The 24,171-nt window shown below is 36.9% G+C and overlaps 3 protein-coding genes across 7 annotated transcripts in view; 1 reads left to right on the plus strand and 2 right to left on the minus strand.

Moving 5' to 3' along the window:
- Positions 1-17,044, minus strand: part of Creba (Cyclic-AMP response element binding protein A) — a 31,450-nt gene extending 14,406 nt beyond the window's left edge. The window contains exons 1-2 of one of the 2 annotated variants that reach the window (XM_083044538.1): positions 16,623-17,044; positions 11,608-11,835 (exon numbers count right to left, since the gene is read on the minus strand). Coding sequence is in view for 1 of the 2 variants with exons in the window: in XM_083044537.1 (XP_082900663.1) it covers positions 11,608-11,673 (66 nt within the window). In the remaining variant the exon portion in view is untranslated. The remainder of the gene's footprint in view (positions 1-11,607; positions 11,836-16,622) is intronic. The other variant, XM_083044537.1, reaches the window with a different exon arrangement.
- LOC145939907 (uncharacterized) overlaps positions 509-24,171 on the plus strand; it is a 42,084-nt gene continuing 18,421 nt past the window's right edge. The window contains exons 1-3 of one of the 2 annotated variants that reach the window (XM_083044541.1): positions 509-1,970; positions 13,680-13,846; positions 13,938-13,979. In XM_083044541.1, coding sequence (XP_082900667.1) covers positions 1,863-1,970; positions 13,680-13,846; positions 13,938-13,979 — 317 coding nt within the window. In that variant the 5' untranslated portion in view covers positions 509-1,862. Of the gene's footprint in view, positions 1,971-2,032; positions 3,966-13,679; positions 13,847-13,937; positions 13,980-24,171 lie in introns of those variants that run through there. The other variant, XR_014425915.1, reaches the window with a different exon arrangement.
- LOC145939496 (uncharacterized) lies at positions 18,994-23,640 on the minus strand. 3 transcript variants are annotated; one of them, XM_083043826.1, is made up of 5 exons: positions 23,350-23,640; positions 21,901-21,975; positions 21,502-21,814; positions 20,574-21,022; positions 18,994-20,456 (listed from the first exon to the last, which is right to left on the minus strand). In XM_083043826.1, the coding sequence occupies exons 3-5, from the start codon at positions 21,692-21,694 to the stop codon at positions 19,884-19,886; spliced, it is 1,215 nt and encodes a 404-aa protein (XP_082899952.1). In that variant the 5' UTR covers positions 21,695-21,814; positions 21,901-21,975; positions 23,350-23,640; the 3' UTR covers positions 18,994-19,883. The 3 variants fall into 3 exon arrangements, with proteins under 3 accessions (XP_082899952.1, XP_082899954.1, XP_082899953.1); XM_083043828.1 differs by having other exon boundaries at positions 23,354-23,545; XM_083043827.1 differs by lacking the exon at positions 23,350-23,640 and adding an exon at positions 22,377-23,314.

Genomic DNA, 24,171 nt, shown 5'->3' on the forward strand with positions numbered 1-24,171 from the left:
TGGATCAACAGGTAGTTCTCGGCCCGAATCGCACACTAAAAATTTCCATATATATGTATATTTAATTGCTTGCTTTCGATGTAATCGCCATTAAAGTTTGCGAACTTTATTCACTCCACGATATGGAATAATCCAATCTGCTAATAGACAATCTTCGCGATAAATATTCTCGAGATAAAACAAGATATAGAGATTATTTTCTATTTTATAATAAATAGATAATTTACAAGATAATTTTATAAATTATCTTGTAAATGATCTATTTTGTAAATTATTCTCCTTGCGTTAAAGAAGTAGACGAGGTTTCATTACAGAATCGCGTTAAATATATTTATAATTTAATATATGAAATATTGCTCGACTTTATAAATTTATTGCTTTCTGCCTTTGTGCCCAAGAATGGAGCAATCAACGACGATAATTCGAATCGAATGCAGAGAGGACCATTTCCTCCTGTATACCTGTACCTCGGCCTCGAGATATATCATTCTATCGATTAGTATTCGAATCCGAGAGGCCAATAAAGGCAACGAATAGCTATTGGACGATACAGTGCTCTCGATAGAGCCGAACGGCCTTATCGGCGAAGCCAATCTCGATTATTATTATCGCTGGTTGTAATATAAGTAGGCACGCAGAAAGTAAATCAATTAAAAATTTTAATACACCATTAATTGTGCGAAAAAGTATAGACTGCTTTTTACATTTTCCGAATTTGAATTTGAGATTTGTGGTAATTTCGAAATATTTATAAAGCGTTCTCGCGTTCTGCCTTTGAACTTGAAGAGCAACCGTCGATTATCATCGTCAATATCGTCTCATTCAATTTTGAACACACGAGTTGTGAAATATTTGAAGTATGGTATACAAAAATTTTTTGTAAAGAAATTTGTATATTTAGAAATTCTGAATATGAATCAAAACGTTTTGAGTCAACGTGCTTTTATATATAGCTAACTAATTAACATTATTATCAATGATGAACTATGCAATATTCAAATCAACAGTTCATTACACAATCTTATATGTCAAGGACATAAATTAATTGACTTTTTATCGCTCGCAATAGCAACGTAATGTAATGCTTGATAGATTTTTTTTTATTTGCTGCACCTTTTATCCTCGTGAGATATGCAAATTTTTTGCACAAAGCAAATTCGCAAAATGACGAACTTTGATCGACTCTAAATCATCTGAGTCATACACGTTCTGAACCTCGTAGCATTAATACTTATATAACATTTGTTGTACTATATATATATTATTTGTTAAACACAATGCTGACAAACAAATCTTAACTAAACTTAAAATAAACTTCTGTTCAGATAAAAAGAAAAGAAAGAAAGAAGAAGAATATTTTTAATAAAACGAAAAGACTCTGATATATGAAGAATATCTTTATAAAGATATTCAAGCAAGTTTATCGGCGATCTGGTAGTCTAGCAACAATGAAATTAATAGCTCGGGGCAAAGTGCAAGTAGAATTTAATTAATTCGAATAATCAAAAGTTGCAATATTTCATCAACTTGTCGCCATGGTCAGTGAAGAGATAAAACTGAGGTACCTAATCGATATCGCGTAAGAGAGAATCCACTGTTATCAATTTAGGTCAGACAAAGGCGAGTAGTCGATTTATAGACGGCTTCGAAAAATTAAAAAAAAAAAGGACGACTTGATAGCGAAAGAAGAAGGAAAAAACGGTGCGCGATGGCGGATACGCGCAATTGATAAGAGCTTATCACGCAGTGCACGTAACTATTCAGCACGACTTACTTGTGCAGAGACCACCGTTTCACTTTATCAACGTCGTATATACCTGCGGACGCATAATCGCATCGCGTTTGTTTAACGTGCCTGATAAATGCGCGCCCACGGAGAGTCGAAGGAACTTGAAGAGGTCCGGGATCTCCGGACACTTGCGTCATCGGTTATGCGAGAAACTCGGCGAGATGAGCGCGTTGGATTTAGGGTAAGACGACGGTCTGCTACATAAGATCCGCTATCGCTACTTAATGACGAATTTATACAAAGCCGAGATAGGGAGCCGAGTCAGACATAAGGAAGAAAAGGAGAGTTGTTATTCTCAACACAAGCGTCTAAGAGAGTGATAAAGAGGTTCAAAGAGAGAGATGATCTTTCTTCAAATGTCTTTCGGTCGTCTTTAGAATCTTCACGCTTTTTCACGTGGTTAAGTGTCTCGAAAATTATTATTATTTTATTTATTTATTTATTTATTACTCTTATTGAAAAATATTAGTATCTATCGGTCATAATTTTTACTAGAAAAATTTACAAGGATATCCCGGATAAGGTGTGTCACCAGTGTGCGAGTCGAATTCGCGCCAGCCGCGAACCCGCTTATAAAGCCGATGGGAGGCAAAGAGAGAGGAGTGTCACCGCCTTAAATAACATACGGGACAGTATCAGCGAGACCTACATAGATGAAATCGAGAACCTTCGTGCGCAATGCAATCGCATACCCGAGAGCTGCTCGTAGCATCCTTGCAATATAGGAATGCCAACGATCCGGAAAAAGATTCCTGGCTGTTAGGCTCGTTTACTAGATTAATAAGACTTCATTAAGACAGACTGAGATAATGACCTCGAAGTGAAAGAACGAAAAATCCAAAGAACTTTCTCTTTTCTTGCTCTATTTCCTTAAATATTAGCCTAACCTATCTCTCTACGTGTGTGTTCTTACATTTACATATATGTAAAACTGTCTTTGGGAGATGTAAAGATCCATAAGTCCCATGAGAAGAAACATCTGCATGGAATAAATCTTCAATCGACCAGAGGTCTGCAGTATCGCTTTTATCTTCTTCCTCCGATAGCGACTTCATGTTGGCTGATAATGATAGAAAGATAATACTAAATGGAATTTTAAAGTCTCTCGATAAATTTTCAAGACAATTCGTTAAAAGTACGATTCTTCGGCAAATAACATATTTTTTAAAATTATATAATTACTATTAAATTTTTTTACATTCATATAATGACGTCTGAAATATTCAACATTGTAAAAAAGAAAGTTAGCTCATTCTTAAAAGAGTCGCTGAAATTCGCAAGCAGATACAAGTTTAATCAGCGTAATTTATTCACCATCCTTGAGTGAATATTATCCGATCATATAGCGCAAATGTTATCTGCGATCTGTCATTGAAATCTCGTCGTGATGCCAAGACCAATCGCTGATAATAAGACGGATAAGCGAGCATCTGTCGTTTGAGACGAAAACAGGCATGAACACCCGACACGAAAATGCGATTGCAATCGCGCTGAATTATTCAAGGTCGGCGGAATTTCTTACTCGTTACATCGCGAATGCGATGCAACTCTTACGTTGAACTTTGTGTACTCGATCAAGGGATTTTATTGTTTTTTTTTTTCAAAAATTCTCTTTTACCTGTTACGAATATCTATGCGACGCGAATTGCACGCGCGAATTTTTGTCGAGTATTCACAAACCAACGACAATAATAATATAACGGTTTCATGCCGGTAAACTACGATAAGATTGATAGTCCTTCGCGTCCAACTGACTGAGTGGTGACAGCTTGTGACAGTTATGATATAGCGGTCGAATGTGTGGAGTGCGAGATAACTGCGAGATAATTTATCCGCACAATGCTAAAATTGTTCTGCAACTTTCTCGCGGATCATCTTATTTTACTGACAGCGTTATGTCCTCTGCGAAATAAGATTAGCGTGTTATCCTATTCTCGAAGGATGTATTTAATTGAGTGCGACAAATCTGCCAAATTGCAATTTCTTATCCACAAATCGCGCGGCACATGTCGCAATCTTTTACACAATTAAATATTGTTATAATCTCATATATCACAAATCATCTCTCGTACTTTTACATAATTCTCGCACGTTATCTGCAAACACGTGAGTGATCAAAGGAAAGGATAACCTTCGACATTTCGTTGGCGATTGATGAATAAAAAATTATCTACAGTCTTATAATACGAGAAATGAATTAAATTTGTTCTTATATCAATAAATATCAACAACTATAATTTAATAGAAATTTTCTTCCTTTTCGTCCTAATACAACAATCTTTCAAATATTTATTTTTACATATCTTCAATCCCGCGTATTTATTATATTACCTATTATCCAATTAAGATGCGTTAATTAATGTCTCTGAAAATATTTAATCTCATTAGATTCAATGATTTCACGGAGGATGCGTTTTCTTTCAACAAAACTACGCGTAGTTCGCGGTGCATAGCATCACGTGTGTTATAGAGAAAGAATAGTTCCCTGCGCAAGCGTGCGCGGAAGAAAAGTTTACGGTTACGCATGTACAAAGGTGGAATCCCGCAGGTATAACGGTGTTTTGCGAACAGACGATACGCCAGAAACGGTAAGAACGTAACAATATCCTGCGCGGATCGCATGGTTTTTTATTTTTCCTTTTTTTTTACCGGTAAATCGCGGTCCGAATCGCGATCTATATACATTCAGACGAAGAATTTAAGACGAGCGATTCGACCACAATACGCATTGATTAAATTAAAATTTTTATTTTAATCGGAGAAAATAAAATTTTTTTCATATTTATAAAATCGGCAAAAATTTATACGAGGTATATACATACATACGTAATACGTAAGTCGTAAATGCAACCATGCGGGTCTGAAATCCGATGGCATGCTGTTTTAGAATCGACGGAATTAAAAAAAGAAGCGATTTTTGTCTCGTCGACGTAGCGCGAAGAAAAGATCTTCAGACAATTATTCGACTTTCACGTCTCGGCGAAGTCGAGGAAGACATCGGCTATTGGAGAATTTGTTTCGGGCATTCGAAAGGTCACGGTATAGCGAACTCGTCGCGAATTCTTTCGATGCCTTCCCTCCCCTGCGCGGTTTTAAGCCGTAACGAAGAAGCGAAGCGTGCAAGTAAACGGGAAGTCGAGGAAAAACAATAATTATTTTCGTGCCATGGTCGTACGGAATCGTGCCGGCGATAAGGAAATGTGCCGCTAGAAAATGAGCCATCGCCGAGTAATTGTTGTCGTTTTTTTTTCTTTTTTTTTTTCAAGAAACGTCCATTTCGACGACGATGTCACGAATCGGAGAAAAGAGCTAAGAACTTCCGCTCGCCTATATAGGCGTCGGGAAATACGTCTGGCAGAATTCTATTTCGGCGTGTATGTTTGTTTGAGATAGAAAGTTGCTTCTCTCGTATAGAGATCGACGAATCGAATCTTTGAGGAGAGGCTGCTGGTTGCCGATTCAATATAACGGATGCTTTCCATTTAAGTTAACACACGAGTCGATACAACTCGACCTTTATAATCGCTTCAAACAAATTAATTTAATTAATTTAATTAATTTAATTAATTTAAATAATTTGTATATAATTTAAATAATTTAAATAATTAATTTAATCATTGATTAACTTGTAGAATAATTAACAGTAAAATGGCTAACGTTTATATTAATAAATACATAATATAAGAGAAATATTGTCGATTACACAGTTTGATCGAAGAGTGATAATAGAAGTTGACATGTGTCATTAAATGGAGCATAGCTTGTCATTTCCGAGAAGAAAAATGCTTACTGTATATTGCGTACAGAGTTTTCGGGTCATAAAGTACACATGATTCATCTGTACCGCGTTATTTCTTACTTTCTGCAGTTCGGAGATAAAATCTTTGAAAACAGACTCTTTCTCTCTCTTTAGAAAAAAAAGAAAAAAATTAAAATTATTAAGAATTGATTAAAAGAGATCAACATGCAAAATATTTATATGTTGACTTGAAATAATCAGTAAAAAATAAAGTCGCATTTAAACAATTTTTATTTAATGCTTCTCAAGCTCTTATAATATTTTAATGCGTTCTCAATCCCTAGTTATTCTTGCTTTTATATAACATTTGCCGTATGCAAAAGAAAGAGTGCTGGTCACAATATTGCTCTATCACTATTGTCTTCGGTCTCCCACTCTTTGTTTCCGGTTGGGATCTCGACATGTTCACACTTCCGGTTTTGAATTAGAAGGCAGCCAACCACGACTATTCTCAGAGAGGTATTGCTACGGTGATTATTATAGGTATTATGGGTGTTCTGTTGTAACACTATGGCTATGTCTTTATCTCTTTATCCTAATTAGATTAGATTACGTAATCATTGCGCCACTGAACGTCTTTGCCCGATAAATGAATGATTATTTCAAACTTTTCAAAAAGGGCTTACGTAATAATTTGTGTGTTACTATGTTAAAATAATCATTTACTTTTCTATCAAAATTCTATTAACTATTATTTACTTTTTATTTGAACAAACTAATTATTTCCTGCTCGATAATTCTGAAATAACTCAAAATGGAAGAAAAACATTAATCATGAGAAAATAATAGCATAGCATCGATAAAACGATCATGGGATCAAGATACAATTATGTCGGGATACTTTATGTTCTATATGAAATATAATACCCGTTTGTTCCCGATAACAATTTGTCGTCAACAATTTTCGTGTATCAAAGATAATCAATATTTACGTTACACTAGGAAAATTAATTTTGTTTTAACGCGTGCTTTTCCCTTCCAGATTGAAACGAAAGCTTTCTCATCAGAAGGCCTTTCGTCATTCAATCTTTACATTAATGACATGCTGAGAAAACAATCGTTAGATAAGACGCAAATTGCGATTGATGAATATAAAAAGCAAGAATCCAGAAGATTTCACTTTTATCTGGAACATTAGCTCTCTTTCGAAGGAAAATTTTTCTATCAGAGCGTGACGATTGTCTGAGCTCTCCAAAAAAATGTAGACTTTCGCGATGTTTGGTTATTCATTTACGATCTTTGTAAGGTTTTATATCTTTATTATTAATATTGTCGCTAAAGGTTAATTAATATTGTATTTGTAAATATCGAGTTTTCTGTCGAAATAAAGTTGCGAGCGATCGGAAAAGTATTTAATTGGATATACCACGCTCGAGTATATATACATGTGTAACGCGAGGACTTCTATCAACACACTTGCGTCATTGGCACCTGCGCAAGCACGACAAACGAGTGAGGAAAATTGCTTTATATCGTCCATGATAAAAACGCGACATGTACGAGCCTAGACACAATTACGGGCGCCGCAGCAAGGTTGCTTTATATTTCCGACGAAAAAAAAATATGTAAATTCTAGTTGCGAAATTCCCTTAAATATCAAAGTTTATTTATTTAATAATATTATTAATGGATTAACGAATTAACAGATTAGCGTTGAGTATGAATTTTATAATCGGGATAATATAAACACGAGCGGATTAAAAACGCGAATGAATTTTAAAAACACTCAGAATTCAAGTCTTTTGATATGCAAAAGTAAAAAGTTAAAAATAGAAAAAACACGAACCTTCTAAGAGAATTCAATGCGACATACGTTGTCAAGATAATAAACGCTTATCGGGACAAGTGGTTTTAACATAACAAGACAGATAGTGAATTAATTTCAGCTGTGTTTCTTCAGTAATAAGCAAGAAAAAAAAGCGTTGCGCAAAAGTGTCGACTTGCCTCTTCATTCAACTACGAAAGCGAGAAAGAAATAAAAAAAGAAATTTTGCAATGACATATGACTCGACTTTCTGTCTCTCTCTTTCGGCTGAGCAAGGTGTTTTTCGATTCCACCTCGATCCATTCAATGCATCGCGTTGTTGCTTTATCGCTCGTTCGATAACGTAATGGTGTGCTTGATCAATCTCACGGCAAAACACATTTATCGCAAATGCCGGCAAATCATTATTTTTAACGAAACGGAAGTCGGCTAAGCCGGAAAATCGATATTTTTGCCGCCGGCAATTAGCATAATTGGAACATTTATTACGAGCAAGTTTTAATCGACGAGCGATTTAAATGCATATTCAACGCTTATTCGAGAAACGAGCTTTTGTCGCATATGTGTGCAATTTACTTACTCGTCTTAAATGCATTTCTAGATTTAGATGGGAGAGATTTTCTTGAACGAACACATCAGCGTTAAGCTTAAGCGATTTTATTGGGCTGAACGTATTTGATTTTGCGCGCGATGGCTGTCGCCGAAGGGGACTGACCCCTCAAATATGATGAGACAGCATTAATATGCATGCGCTGATTCAGTTTCTGTTACGAAGGACTACCGTATCGATACATATTAATAACTTTATTATTATTATGCCAAAATAATGGGCATACGCCTTGAAAATTTCAGCGAAAAAGATCAACCTTAATGACTGTTGTGTATAAATAAATAATATGGTTCTCCTTTTTTTAACGTCTATGTCGAATTTTATTTTATGCCGTTTCGTAGACGCAAATGAATAATGGAAAAAAGAAGAGAACCGATTAAACATTTTCGAATGAAAAAAAAAAATAATAAATGTGTGCATACACATAACTTAATGTGCACATTAGTGAATCCGATTCGCGTGTGTCTCTTCTTTCAAACAACTCTCGAGTTACATAAGCTGCTTTTTCGTAGATAATACGAGTGTAACAACGCGTTAATGAGATAAAAAAAACAAATAAACATGTGAAACTCGGTTATAAATTTTCCGTTCCAAATTGCTGGCCCAGTTTGAGAATCGTATGTGAAAAGCGGAGAACCGTGATAAATGTGCGATAATAAGTCACGTGGATGAGAATCGATAAATTGTAATTAGTAAACAAAAATGCAATTATCTGTTCAACGAGGTGTAGCATTATTCTGAATATTACATAAATTCACAAAACTAGAATATATCTCTCTAAGAAATTCATTTTCGCTGAGCTATTTTATTCTACTGTATTCTACTGTGTGTGAATAATTTATAAACTATTATATTTTTTGCACACGTCTGCTGACAAGTGAAACTATTTTCTCACGAAAATACATTAGTAAAAATTTGATATCTTTATGAATTTTCCAAGAAATAATTAGCTGTAATTAAATTCAAATTTAGGAAGAAAATTCGATTCTCCAAAAATATATCTCTCCGTGAGTTTAGCACATCACCAATTAAATATGCGGGTAAACTATCGATCGACCATCGGTGCCCATAAAGAGAACGAACACGATATTTGTACAGGTGTGTAAAGTGGCACACTAAAATGTTTTACGCCCAAACACAATATCTTCTCCTCGGTTCTCTCGCGGTATTTATATGCCGTGAAATTTTGTCAAAGCAGCGGTAATCCTATCGTCGTGTTTGCGAACGGCAACCGAACCGCGATGATACACATCATGTGACGTGTGTGTGCGAATGTGCATTCTGCGGAAATAAAATAATCGTCCCACGTTGTCGCGCAAATTCTCGTCGGAGGATGATCGAGCCGGTGAATTAACTTCGGAGACGAAGGTATATTTATTTATCGCGAACGACGATAGGTCGTTGCTTCCCAAGAGGATCAAACGTATACACGTATCTCGGCCTTCTAGGAAATAATAAAATTTTCTTCGAAGACTTGCGAAATTACTCTCTCGGCTTCAACACGTGAAGCGACGGGCGGGCGATAAAGAGGAGAACAATAACTAATAATAGGTAATAATATATACATACAGAGTGTCCAATTTTGGTCTATCATCCCTCGTAACTTTGCAGGGAGCAGTCATAGAGAAAAATGTTTTATATAAAAGTTTTTTGAGGAAGACATAAGATGATGTCATCGGTTTGACATTGGATAGTTGTTTCAAGATCACATAAAGGTCATTTTCAATTTCTTAAATGGAACCTATTATTTTTAATTGCATATTCTTGTAGCTTATCTCGAGAGTTTAAAAAAAATGTATATAATTTGCAACATATGCAGCTATGTACTTTTTCTTAAAAGCAACTATGTGTTTTTTTTACACCAATTTATTGGTCTCATTATTCCGTCAATATAAGTATTAAAGTAAAATTACCGAAAATTAAATATTTTACATTTAATGTCAAAACTCAAAAGATACTTAAGAGAAAATTACTTTATTTTAGTGTTTTTAGAAAGCTCTCGAGATAAGCTACAAGAATATGCTATGAAAAATAGAGGTTCTATTTAAGAAATTAAAAGTGACCTGCATTTGATCTTCAAATGACTATCCAAAGTCAAATCAATGACACTATCTTATGTCCCCCTCAAAGTAAAAAAATTTTGGTATGAAACATTTTTCTCTACGATCGCTTCCTGCAAAATTACGAGGGGTGATAAATTAAAATTGGACACTCTGTATACGTCCGACGTGTAAAACGTGTGAGTAACGTATCTAGAAACAAACCTAGTAATTTTCTAATGAGAAAGTGATTGATTTGTCATCAATCGATATTCCTGAGGAGATCTCCAAGAGGGTCAAGGAAAATCGCGCTCTTGTCCTATTTTGCGCGTCGATCGAGGATATAAGAAGTAAGAAGTTACGTCGTTCGATAATGAAGGCGCATATGCGTAACCATTGTTATCGTTGCGAATAAGCACATGAAAAATGCGAATGAAAAATGATCCCCCGTTGCCGAGTCGCGAAGAGATGGATGTGAGAGTCGCGATGAATAGACGGGACGTCTACCGGCGGAAGAATTATTTATCGATGTTACGAAACGTTGTGACGTACATCCTATCCAACGTCGTACTATCATGTAAATTTGTCGGTTCGTTCATTTCCTTGGGCTTAATTAGCACAAACGCGATGATAAATGGTAATATGCAAGATGCATACGCGGATATGTGGCTATTCGACATTCATAGAGCCCCAGGACTTTCTCCGAACCGGAAAGATGTTAATTCGATTAAAAAAAAAAAAAAGAAACGTAGCGTTTGATCGAAGAATATGCGATTAAAAAGCGAATTTTAGATTGGAAGTAGTTTTCATAAAAATCTTTATTTTTCAGCGATTAAAAACTCAATCATATTTTATTAAATTTTAGAATGAAATTTTTTACTTCTTCGAATGCTAAAAATTTGCAAATAAATTCACAAATAAATAGCATATCAATGTCAAGAATCGTAATCGTTATCTATGAAAAACATGTAAGAAATAGAAATGTATTTTCCAATGACATTTGACCAATAAATTTGATAAATATAACGTATATATACGAGTGTCCCTCACGCGTTTCGCATAAAAGAAGCTTATAAATTTGTGGAAATAACATTATAATAAAATGAATAAAATCTCCCTTATAAACTTCGACCTTATCTCTATTCGAGGCACGCGGATAGCATTTTAAATAACGGTACTCATCAGTAATATCGTGGCTGCATATTGCAAACCGCGTCGAAGACAATCTCTCTCTCTAGATCTGACACAAATATTCGAAATAATCGCGGAGGATCGCGTCCCTCAAAGGAACGTAGGCGATTCCGACAGATTCCAGCTTCCTTTCGTTCGCGATCTTCGCGGATGAGAGAGAAGTACTTTCTCGAGAAATATACACGCCGATATAGGAAGCGAAGAAGTTCACGAGCGGGGAAATGGACGGAGACGTATATGTTAATTTAATGTGACCGCTAATAAAATAGAAAATTTCAAGAAACTGCACTTGTATATTCCTTGCAGTACGACAGATTTCCGACGATAAACTCCGTGAACTTTTCAGCTAAAATCTCTAAAATTGCAGTTTCTTATCAAAAGTATTAGAGGGTTTGTTTGTATGAGCAAACTCACCGGATCGGAGAGATACGACTCCCACAATTCCTTGAGGTCGCCCGGTCCCACGTCGAAGAATGCCATGATATTTCGTTTCCTTGAGCTTTCCGGGTAGTATAAGCGTCGTCGGTTACAAGAACATGATACTCGTCCATGAAGTACGAAGGAAAATTATAGGGCCGACATGCTGTCGCCACGGATATTCAGCATTCTTTGGTAATCTCACGAACTTTGTAAGGTCAATATCTGAAAGCAAAAGATTGTCTCATAATCTCGTGAACGTGATGTGCGTCTCTGCGGATATCATTAATTATCTCTTTTCATTCATTAAAGCGACGTAACGTGAGATCTGCAATTACGCGGCGCGCCATTTAATTGCATTAAACGAGATCTCGAGATCCGCGAGAGAATCTCTCGTGGGTCTCTAAAGATTAAAGTAGGCTCTATTTGCAGAAAATGGGAGAAAATAAATAATATGCATTTGTAACCCAATTAAAATTAGACTAGAGAAGAGCGAGAGATAAAATAAATATAGTATTTATTTTTCGAATATATAAATAAAGTAGAAAGACTGAGAGAGAGAAAGAGAGAAATCTGTGAGAGGATAAATCGAGAAATATAATATATATAGTTTCGCTTGATAGGAGGAGAGATAAGTGGAAGAGGTTTATGTAAGTATTACTGAAAGATGGCCAACCGGATGTCGGATGCTGATCCGTAAAAAGAATATCGATAAAGAAATGCGCGACTTATAGATTATATTTATATATATGCACGTACATATGCATCCGTGACCTCAGCATCGCATGTGGTATCGCGCGCGCGGCTTATTATCTGCTGCGGCCGTTTTCGCGTTTAATGCCTTTTGTCCTATATTACGGGATGATGCATAACTGCATTGCAGGTCGCGGCGCGTTCTAACGAGTTCAATGGACCTATCTTTATGAGCTAAGTATACCATACATTCGCAAGAGAACGCGAAAGAGAAGATGCTCCCGATTACACATAGTAATATAATAGAGTGTATAAAACTGTGTAAAAGAAATAGCGGAAGAACGCTTTAAATTATGTGTTGAATTATAATTTCTAATTGCATTTTACGATTCTTTAAATTTTTAATAACATTGTTACATAATTCCTTTTTGTTTTTACTAGAACAACACAAGCGCGCGCAATTCTTCGGTTTTATGTTAAAAAAATAATATTAAAAAAAAAATAAAGTAAAGTTTGTTTAAACTCAATTAATATTTTTTCACAGAAATCAGCTGATTAAAACGTTAATTTGCTAATTAAATTTTAAAATAATAATATGGTAAAAGTTATAAAATAGTAATATGTTGTAAATAATATGTTATATAATACCTTATTCTCGATTAATATTTTTTCTAATATTTTTTCTAATAATTATTAATATCAAGTCATGTATCTAGTATCGCGCGCGCTTTATCGATATTCTTTTTACGGATCAGCATCCGACATCCGGTTGGCCATCTTTCAGTAATACTTACATAAACCTCTTCCACTTATCTCTCCTCTTATCAAGCGAAACTATATATATTATATTTCTCGATTTATCCTCTCACAGATTTCTCTCTTTCTCTCTCTCAGTCTTTCTACTTTATTTATATATTCGAAAAATAAATACTATATTTATTTTATCTCTCGCTCTTCTCTAGTCTAATTTTAATTGGGTTACGAATGCATATTAGAATGAAGTTGCCGATGTTTGTAGCTTCGGCCATTACTGAAACGCCGCGAGTATCAGGCAGTTGGAGCTGCGTCCCGCTGTGATTAATTAGTAAGCATAATCGTTAGAAACGATTTCTAACCTTTGTATTGTAATATTTATCAATCGCATATCATAATTTCAACGTTAATATGTAGGCGTAATTGTTTGAAACGCATATTTCGCGAAAAACTCGATGCAAAATCTCTTGCCAACATAACTCAACTATCTGTTGTCGCGCGCGCGAATGTGTTGCGATCCGATATATTTATCGTTAATTCTAGTTTACATATTTATATTGTGTATGTTATAATGCGAAATAATAAGATTGTTCTAATATAAGTATGTATTTTATTTGTTACAGGTAGCATTGCGATACAGTGCGATTCACGCGTCGTGTCGGGAGTGCCGTATAAAGTGTCGGGCGATCGTAATTATTCGTATTTTTGCGAGTGTCGTGAGTACTACCATGGCCCAAGAGAGGAGGAGGAGGCCCGGGGAGGCATCGGGCGACAACGGGGCAACTGTGAGGTATGCAAAAAGATTTTTGCTAAACTGCATCGTTTATGAGATATTCGACACACACATGTACATATACATAATTTGAATATTTTGTTTTCAGATCAATGTGCTGCGTACTACAACTCCGCTATTCTACGTATCGGTGAGTCAAAAATTGTATTTTACAACATTTCTACAGCGGTAATGGGGGTGTATATAACATGTTGAAAATATTAAAATAGTAACATGTTTTAAATAATATATTATATCTTATCCGCGATTAATATTTTTTGACAAAAATCAGCTCATAATTGTCAAAAATATTAATCAAATTTTAAATATTATAACATTTCTTTCTAAAAAAGGTTTAGTCGATTCTCGCAAGTATTATTGCATCTTTTTCGCGATGCTGATTGACTGTTTCGATTTGCATTGTGCGTTACATTCGTAGCATCGAGAGGCTGTCATCGCGAAGGTTAGTAGTTTAGCAGTTCGTTTAAAATAAAATAAAATAAAATAATATGTTTGAAATAATATGTTATAATACTTTATCCGCGATTAATATTTTTTGACAGAAATCAGCTGATAACTGTCAAAAATATTAATCGAGTTTAAAGTATTATAACCTATTAATTAAAACTAATATTATTATTTTATTTAATTTAATTTTAAACAAATTGTCAAACTGCTAACCCTCGCGAACAGCTTCTCGATGCTATAATACGAATATAACGCACAACGCGAATCTTGACAGTCAATGAGCATCGCGGAAAAGCGACAACAGTAAACTTCGAGATATTTGAGCAATCGACTTTACATATCTTTTTTAGAAAAGGAATATATTATATTTGTTTATCTTTCTCTTTTATAATTCTATATATTCTCTGAATTTCTTTACAATTATATTAGACGATGTTAAGAATTTAAACGAATGAGAAATATCAATTAAAAATTACCTTGAAGTATAACGCGTGAAGAGTTCAATTGAATTATTTCTCATATGTGTAACAAGCATAAACGTTCGGAAATCACGATCGAGGAGACTTATTCAAGTATGCCGAGAATTTCAATCGGCTTCATTTGTCGGAAAAGGAAATTACCTAGTGTGCCATATGCAGCGTATAAATACCCTTCTCTAATCTGAAACCTGGTCTCTCTTTTAACCGCAGCTAGATCTTTGTATGCGCAAGATAATGTTTCCTCGTAAAAAGATTCATGCATAAAGAATTAAGTATTTTTTTTCACGAGCGAAGCTTGCGTTGAAAAAGACTGACGTTATAGGATATAGCATCCTTGATGTTAGAGGGATTAAACTTATCCGTCTATTTCACCGCCGATTATGTCGTCGGAATGTAATTGCAAGAAATAATCACAAGAGGATATTAAGTTTCGATAACGAAGGACACAATCGATGATTAAATAGCATATATACATCATTTTTAACACGCATGCACACATATGTTATTTCAGATGAAAAACAGTTAGACGTTAATATATGCTAATCATATTAAACTCTGTCAAAATACAGTTATTCTACTCTCTCTTCCAGCGCGTGCATAATCCAAAAGTGATGGCAAATCCGCTTCTGCATCGCGGATTAAGTATTTATACCAGTAATGATAACGTAATTTGTTATTTAATATTTGCGTTACCTTGTGCATATCGCGCATCATATCACGATATCGTTATCAAACTTGAAAAAAATGATTCATTTCCGCACGTATCAGTTCCATTATTTTTATTAATAAATCATCGTCGGAAGAAACATTGATAAACGATCTCCAACATCTCTCGCGCTTTCTCTTCAGCTTGATATTTTCAATCCTTGGGATTTTCGCATGTTATTTCGCATGATCTTTATTTTTCCAAATAAACTATAATTCACATTCCCGCAAATATTATATATATCTATATAATCATGCGATTCGACCTTTCATCAACGCGCAAATAATTCCACGTAATCGCACTCGATATCGATCCAAGAGCTTTCATTTCAAGAGAAAGAAAGAAAGAAAGATATATACACGAATTCCAATGAACGATTCACGCGTCTCTCTATCAATCGTATGTATTGATAAAGACGCCCTTGCTGCGAGCAATGTAAAATCAATGCGTCAAACTTATAAATATTAACATTATTCATTAGAAAATTTTATCGCGACGGAGTATTAGTAACACGATAAAAAAAACTCCGTTTTATTTTTGGTACGCGAAGTCACAAGATATGACAGTGATATGATAGAATCGCGCAATAATTTAATATTAAAAATATAATATTAATTTAATAATATATATATAAATATATTTAATTTAACAATTTAACATTAAAAGTATAAAGAATATAAATTCATCAATATTATCGTTCGTCTAACAATGCGTATAGATGCGTATTCGATTTTTTTTTCCTATTGAAGATAGAATCAAATCTCCCTTCGAGCTATCTCTCTCGAGAGATTCTTCATCAATCGAGGCAGAGTTCTACATTCCATCCGGGCTGCATCACTCTCGTCTCGATCGCGTTTGAAAATCTCTCTCGGGAGCTCATCGGGCTCGGTTATCTCGAAGTAGCTACACGCTCGACGGCGTGCGAGATGACCCCTGACGCGGGATGAGAAGATCCGGTCGGTGCAATCGGTGCAATCGCGCACCAGATGGAACAAACGGGGCGCCGGCTCGGCGGTGTGCACGTGCACCAGTGCGGTACCAGCGCGATACCGGGGACGGAAAAATTAAATGGAAATGAAAAACTAAGAGAGGAGGAGGATAAAAGATTATAGCTTGCAATCATCACGCTGTTGTTACTCACCGTGTGTCACCAGACGTTGGGGAAGAGAGGGAAATCTCTCGTTGACCTCGCGCGCGCTCCAGAATCACAGGCTTTAACTCTCGTTATTATTTAAGGCACAATACACTATACCCCATCGGCGGCGGCAGCTCGTGCAGCGACGACGGCGACGTAGGCGCCAATGAACGTGCAAGAAACCGGGACAGAGGATCGATAGCCCTCACCTACGAGTTCGCGCGGAGCCGCCAATCGCGCGCGGCTGCAAAATCTCGCAAACCCGTACGCACGCACGCACGAGTATATATCGATTTTCGAACCCCCGATGGCGCGTCCCGATCAGGTCCGTCCGGTGGTGAGTCCCGAAACTTAACGCGAAACAGAGGGTTGCTCGTTCGATGCGCGCGCTACGACGTTCGCCGCGTGAATGCGGGATCGAGAGCAGCGGAGCCGCACGTGCCGGCGCCGTCGCGGCACTTTAATCGCCGCCGCCGTCGCTCGGCCAATCGCGATGAACCACCTGTTACTAGCGCAGTCAGTTATCAGCTGACAGTGAACGGCCGCAAACGTTGCGCGCGCAGCGCTTATCAGCTGTGACGTGCGGACTTTTAAAAGCGCCGCCCGCGAAATCGCGCCTCTACGTTTCGGCGATCTATCTCACAGGAAACGCAGGACGGGAAGTGAATAAACGAGGTCGGCAGATTGTTCCCCGGGAGAACGATAAGGTAGGGAAATAATGCGTGGGAAATGAGCGTGAGAGAGGAGGAAGAGACAGAGAGAGAGAGAAAGAGAGAGAGAGAATTGTGTCTATGTCACTTTCGATTGATAAATAATGTTTTCGTTGATTGCATCCTTCTTTCGAAACGCGGAGGATTCTCTTTGAAGTCGTTCGGTATGAGAGAGCGATTTATTTGCCGCTCCGATTCGTACAAAGCGAAGTCGGGAATATACGGTAGCACGATAATAATAGCATGGGATTAATGGATCTAACGGTATGCGGGTGAAGAAAGCAATGCGGGCAATCGATGCACGCACACACCCAAGGCTGACTGCATCGGAATATGCATTTGATTCTGAGGCAGACCGACTATACATAGGATACTTGATTGCCGATGAAAACGCTCAAATAATTCCTTACAATCTGTTCGTTTAGTCACACTTTCTAAACTTTTTGTTCCTTTTTTCTGATGTGCGAGACAGAATATACCAGCTTGAAAACGTATTTTCTTCTCATTATCAGTCGATTTTTTTCTTATCAAATATTTGATATAATGCTATTTTTTCTCGTAAACTTTTACGTTTCGATATTAAGTATTTTCAGTTTAAATTGTCTACAAAATAAATTTATTATATATTATATATTGATAGGAAGTCAATTTTTCACGAAAAACTCTTCGTTTTCACTCGTTTATTAATAAGAAATCAATTCAAGGAAAAAAAGTTTGATATATATTTTATATATATATATAAATAGGAGAAATATACAATACGCAAACTATAACTTTTGTTGCAACTTTGTTGATACTTCCGATATAGATTTCTATTTGCGCATTTGGCACTGGACATGTGCCAAAACATGCTACATATAGTTGCAAGTCTATCTAATGTAACGCATTAAATATTTATATTTTAAACAATTAATCAAAATCACAATCTGCACAATCATTATATACATATAATTATTATATTCCATCTAGAGCGAGAGACAAAATGAAAATAATAAATAATATTTATAAGAATCAGGTGGTTCCTAAGCGAATTTCCTTCGATTCGTTGTTAATTATTAACGCAATTTGCGAGTTTATAAATAAAATTAAGCTTATATAAATAAAATTACATCAGACAAAATATGAGCGCGATACTTCGACGCCGGATGTTCAATGAACGGAAAGAGGTCTTACTTCTGTTTAGTCCACTCGTTAGGACGACGCTCTCTGACGATGCTTCCAGATGTGTTTCTGCGTCGCAGTCGCAGCGACAGAGATCATCTGTTGCCCTCTTGTCCGATCCCTCTGCGCCCTGAATATAAAATTGCAGCGCACATTGTTGCGACAATTTTACCCGGTCTCTGTTTGCCACCTCGACTCACCTACATTGATAGCGTCTCTCTATCGATTTTGTAATTATCTCGCAACATACCGCATTCGTGTGTACGTATGTGCAATATGTGTTCCCGCGATGATCATTTATGCTCTAATAATATCCGAACGATCTATGGAAATATATCGCGTGTGTTGTGCCTTTAATGCCGGATTGACATTTAGGCTCGTATTCGTGCTCGTCTATAGACAGAACAGCCGCGTATGGAAGAAACATTGAGTCATGAGGTATGACGCTGTTGCTATTTTTATATAAGCTGCGCTATTTGTGGTATAAAGTGCGTATAAAGATCTGGTTGATTTTTCAAAATAAAGTTTTTATTCGATTTTGTGTGTTCTTACATCAATATCGTCCAAATTCACACATCAGTAGTAGAAAACCACGTGTCACCAATTATACACGCTTCTCTCTCTGCGATAAAATTCTACATATATTTATAAGTATATATATTTATGCATGCTTCTTTTTTTCTTTTTTTTTTTCTTTATATCAGGTACAATACAAGGCTGAACAAAATATATGACTATGTGATTTTGTTCCGATTAAAATCTGCTTCTCGATAACAATATCGATTATCACTTGAAATCGTATGCCATATTTTTCACTCGTGTAATACTCTTTTTGAATTATTATACACAAAGTAACTTATAAGATATATATATACATACATATATATGTGTGTGTGTGTGTGTGTGTTCTTATGTGTATTTCGTAAAATACATTCTAATTTCGGTGTTTTTCTTTCTCTCTCGTTATAGCAAAATAAATTCTTGCTTATAATATATAGTATCTCTGTGTACCGACATATAGCAAGCTAAACGTTAAATTTTTAACGCGTGTTACAGCAGATAGTACGATTAATTTATCGCTATCCGTGATTAGTTTAGATGGAACAAATTAATTGTATATCAAGATATAGATATTTTCTAGGGAGACGCTATATAGAGATATGAAAGAATGTCTCTCGATAAAACAACATCAAAATAACAAATAATAATAAGCCTTAAGATCTCATTAAGATAATTGAGGCAAATAAGTTAATGTTAAAATTTACATAATTCCATTAGACATCGCGTAATGAGATGGCGTCTATATAAAAAAAACGAAAAGTGTGTGTAAATTATTAATAAATTATGCGCGCGCGACAGCTCGTGTACGTCTAGATATTAAATAACGCGTGTACTCTTAAAACACCCCTTTTAAAGCAGATCGTAATAACGCGTTGCGCATCGACGTCACCAGTTTCTCCAGCTCCTCGACCTTCATCTTCAGCACCTTGTTATCCCTCTCCAGCTTGACCGCCCTAATCGTCATTTCCGATTCCTTAACCTTCTTGTTCATCCGTGATCTTCGCGATGCCTCGTTGTTCTTCTCCCGACCCTCCCTATATTGTGATAGGGAAGAATCGTCCTCGGAATCGCTCTCTTCGTAGTATCTCTTCCTTCCATTCTTGTCTCTCGTCTTTATTCTGACAACTGTCTCCCGTTCTTTGCTAGCTTTGATACTCGCTGTCCTCGTCCTTTCCGATCTACGAGATGACACTACTGGAGGTTCTATCGATGATGAAGTCACCGTCGATGTTGCACGTGTTGACATCCTCCGACGTGTCGATGGCATTGGTTCGTCGATCTCTTCCTCCGTCTTCACCTTCGCGGGGTTAAGCGTGAATAAGGGTGGCAACGCCGTCGCGTGCGATTTGAGTTTCAGTACGGTCGAGGACTCGGTGGAAATGCTGCCTTCCTGGGAACGCATTTCATCCTGCAATGAAAATTATTAATTTCGTTATTAATTCGAAAATTATTTATAGCGTCGAAAATTGATCGGAAGGGAAATTTAAATGGAAATTTTAATCGGTTAATGAGCCCGTCAACTTACGTCGCAGAGGTACGACAGAAGGTCAAACGTATCCGATCCGGTTGTCTCGATCGTACATAGCTCATCCCATGTTTCGCGCTGATTTGTGGTTGTGGTGGTTTCGAAAGGTGAAGTCGGGCAAGTCAAATCGCTGCTCGCGCGATACTCGGATTGAAGCAACGCATCAGCGTCAGCGTTATGTTGCTTACTCGACGTTGTAGAAGCTATAGATTCGGGTGACATTATCCACGAGCTGGTTGCGTTCTTCTCCTCGTTGTTATTCCCTAACCCGTAATCGTTAACCAGTTCTGATGGAGATAGCAGTAGATGACGATTGTCACTTGACTCTTCGGTTGTCTTAACGGTATTCATTTTCAAATTCAACTTCTCATCATCAGTCGTACTCTTCAAATCTTTTAATATTCCCTCCTCTTCCACAATCGAAACGCCGTTATCCTCGTATTTCGTACCTGAAAGCACAGTCGAGCCAATATATAGTAAACACTTATGTACTTGCCCTTTTTTAAATCAAATAAACATGAAGTTAAACTAATAAAATCTTGAAACAGTAATCAAATCGAGAGGCCATATATGTCACAAATCTACTGTATATTACAATTTCGTAAATTTTTTGTACATCTTTTTCATCAATGGTTTCCTTCATGAATCTTTTCAGTAGCAAATAATTTTTTTATTCTGATCAATCTTAAATAATACGATTTTCGATATCTTGTAATATTATATTTGATCGATTTCAAAAATCTTTTAAATAATATTATCAAAACTGAAACAGATTTAAATACAAAATTAATGAAATTCAAAAATTCTGCCATTTAGTCGTCTGTTTGTTTTCTCATGTATGATTATCTGTTTCCTAAGCCGGAATAAAGTAAACATTATGCGCTGTAATGCATTATTTATATATATATATAAATGTGTATATACATACCTGATAGTTTAAACGTAGTCGATTCACCTATATGAAAATTGCATTGACCCTGGAACGTGTCCATGCACCAACTGCTCAGATCCTGAAAGTCCTCCTCCCAAGCGGAGAGTGCCGCAGTGACCTCTTCTCTTGTAGAAGAATTTGTCTTTGTGCGCGGGAACACCCAGGGGTCCTTCAAAAACGCGGATTCCATTGTCGGACTTAGGAGAGGTATTGTCTCCACCTTCGTCGAGGTGGCATCGCCCAGTGGCCGCGATCTCACGCCACGAGTAACAGATAACTGCTGCGGCTGACGGTTGCATGATTTTGATACCTGAAAGGTTGGCATCTCGATGTGAATATCCGAGAATCTTCCAAGTTCCAGATCCTTTCTCGGAGTTCTTCGCGAATAATACTTACGTTAAGAACGCCTCCTTCCTCAATTGAAATGTTGCTGGTTTTTGGACGTTCGTAGATGGGAGGGATTTTGGAAGCCTGAAATAAATATAGATCTGACTTAGTGCAATAATCCAATTGCCAATTTCACCATGTTTGATGTTGTATCAAATTTATTAAATGTTACTAAAATCTATTAAATATAATATTTGCCAGCTCTCGGATCTTGTTACATTAATGTTTTTTGGTGCGGATATTTTGCGTGAATAGTAGAGCGTGGGCGCGCTTTTCATACATCATATTGATAAGAATTCTGAGAAACAACGAAAAGTCATTACGTTTATTATACATAAAATCTGATAAATAATCCACATTTATGTCCTTGCATTAATGAACACAATAAGCAAAATAGTAATTTATCATGATAGCATCGTATTAGTATATGTTCCGAGAAGTTGATCCTATCTTATGCATAAAAAAAAAAAAAAAAAAGATCATACCTATATCACATATATAAAGTGGAATCTTGCAATCTTTTTATCAGATAACAATTTGTTTGATCAATTTGAGGTCAGTTATCGTTCGGCAGAGATTGGTACCAAATCCGCGATTTATGATAAATCTCTCGATTCGCGATTCTGCTTAGTCATCTGCGAGCTGCTCCAAAATCTTACGTCACACGACACTTCCTACATATGTAACTTATCTTATCTGTATACATCTCCTCTCTTTCGCGATTATACATGTTAGTTTAGTCATCGAGGAAAGCAAATAGCCTGTTGGTTCCGACATACGTTATCGTTTTAGTTCGTAAAGAAAAAATTTGTTTATCGTTTATTTTTGAGACAATTTCAATTAACACGTAATCTCGCGTCTTATCTCATCGGTGTGCTTATTATAAAAAAACATATTTCTCTCTTTGCGATATAAATATATGTATTTCTCGTCCAAACTTTAACTCATGCGCCTTGTTTCCCTGAAGCGTATATTGGTATTGAGGCGCACTGCGGGAAAAGCGACATTGTTATCAGCTAGGCCGACTGGTTACGTAACACCATCGCGGCGTCCGAACGCATGTGACTCCGATTTTCGCGAGATCGAACGCGAATTACATCATTCCGTGGCGCGGCTCCGAAATTTGCGAGATCCCGTCTTTAATTTCGGGCGACGTAAAAAACAAAAACAAAAAAAATAATAACGTCCACTAGGAACACTCTAGAGAAGATCGTACGTCCGTGCGACGATACGAAAATATATAGTCGTGCCGACGACGACGTCAACATGCGCCCCAATCGATCCTCCGCGACTACGCAGCACTTTTCAACAGTCGGCGCGCTCCTCATCGTCGACGTCGCGATGTCGTGTTTTACATAGCACTCGTTTCACCTTCTCTCTCGGCCAGGTGATTACATAACACCCGCGAATATTGTCTAGTCTATATATCGAGAATCTCGTAAACACACAACAACTTACTCACCCCCCCTGAGACGATCGGTGCCGGTGTACCTTCCACTTGAGGGCTGAATAGGGCTAGCGGAAAGGGAGACCAGGAACGATCGATTCCAAGATTTGTTGCACTGTGGTAACGATTGTTTCTCTTCTCGCTCCTTCCTCTCGCGTTCTCGGACGATGTGTCAGAATCAGGAGGATGTGCGCGAAAGCTGAAGCGTCAACTAACTCTCTCGTGTCGTGTGGTCGCTTCGATCGTCGCCGTTGAAATGCGGCTCGAGAGGCGGTAGTACCGGGTTAAACCACGTCACGGGACGGCGTTGGGAAAGTGTACTGACGTAGTGAACGTCATCTGCGACAAATCGGAGCAGTCGTGAGCTCACCGCCTGCGAATCGGGAGAATTTGCGGCGCCGCTGCGACGCGCCGACCGGAACACGTCATGTGCAGAATTTGAGACGATAATCTCTTCGGGAGTCGATAATTTATTGTTCCTTCGCGTGGTTTCTCTCTCGCCAGCGGCCGCCTGTTACTCCGGCCGTTTTTTTTATGCCGCATGTTATCGATTATTTATTGTAGTCCGAGCGGAATTTTACAATTATTTAAATTTCTCGAAATCACGTGTATGGAAAAAAATTAACTTTATTATATATTTCATGGTTGTTTATAACAAATAATTCCAACACTTCTCGATAATATATCGATACGATAGCGTGAGTCATAGACAGAATAATTACGTACCAAATACATATTGTAATCACGAGCGAGTGGGACTGAAGTAGGAATCTAATTTGGAACGGGTCACTATTTCAAGAACTTTCGGAGAAAGTCTGAAAGCAACCGGATGT

Source organism: Prenolepis imparis, unplaced genomic scaffold (assembly GCF_030444845.1).
Source record: "Prenolepis imparis isolate NDT839.2.m4 unplaced genomic scaffold, iyPreImpa1.0 SCAF_8, whole genome shotgun sequence".
Lineage (NCBI taxonomy): Eukaryota > Metazoa > Arthropoda > Insecta > Hymenoptera > Formicidae > Prenolepis > Prenolepis imparis.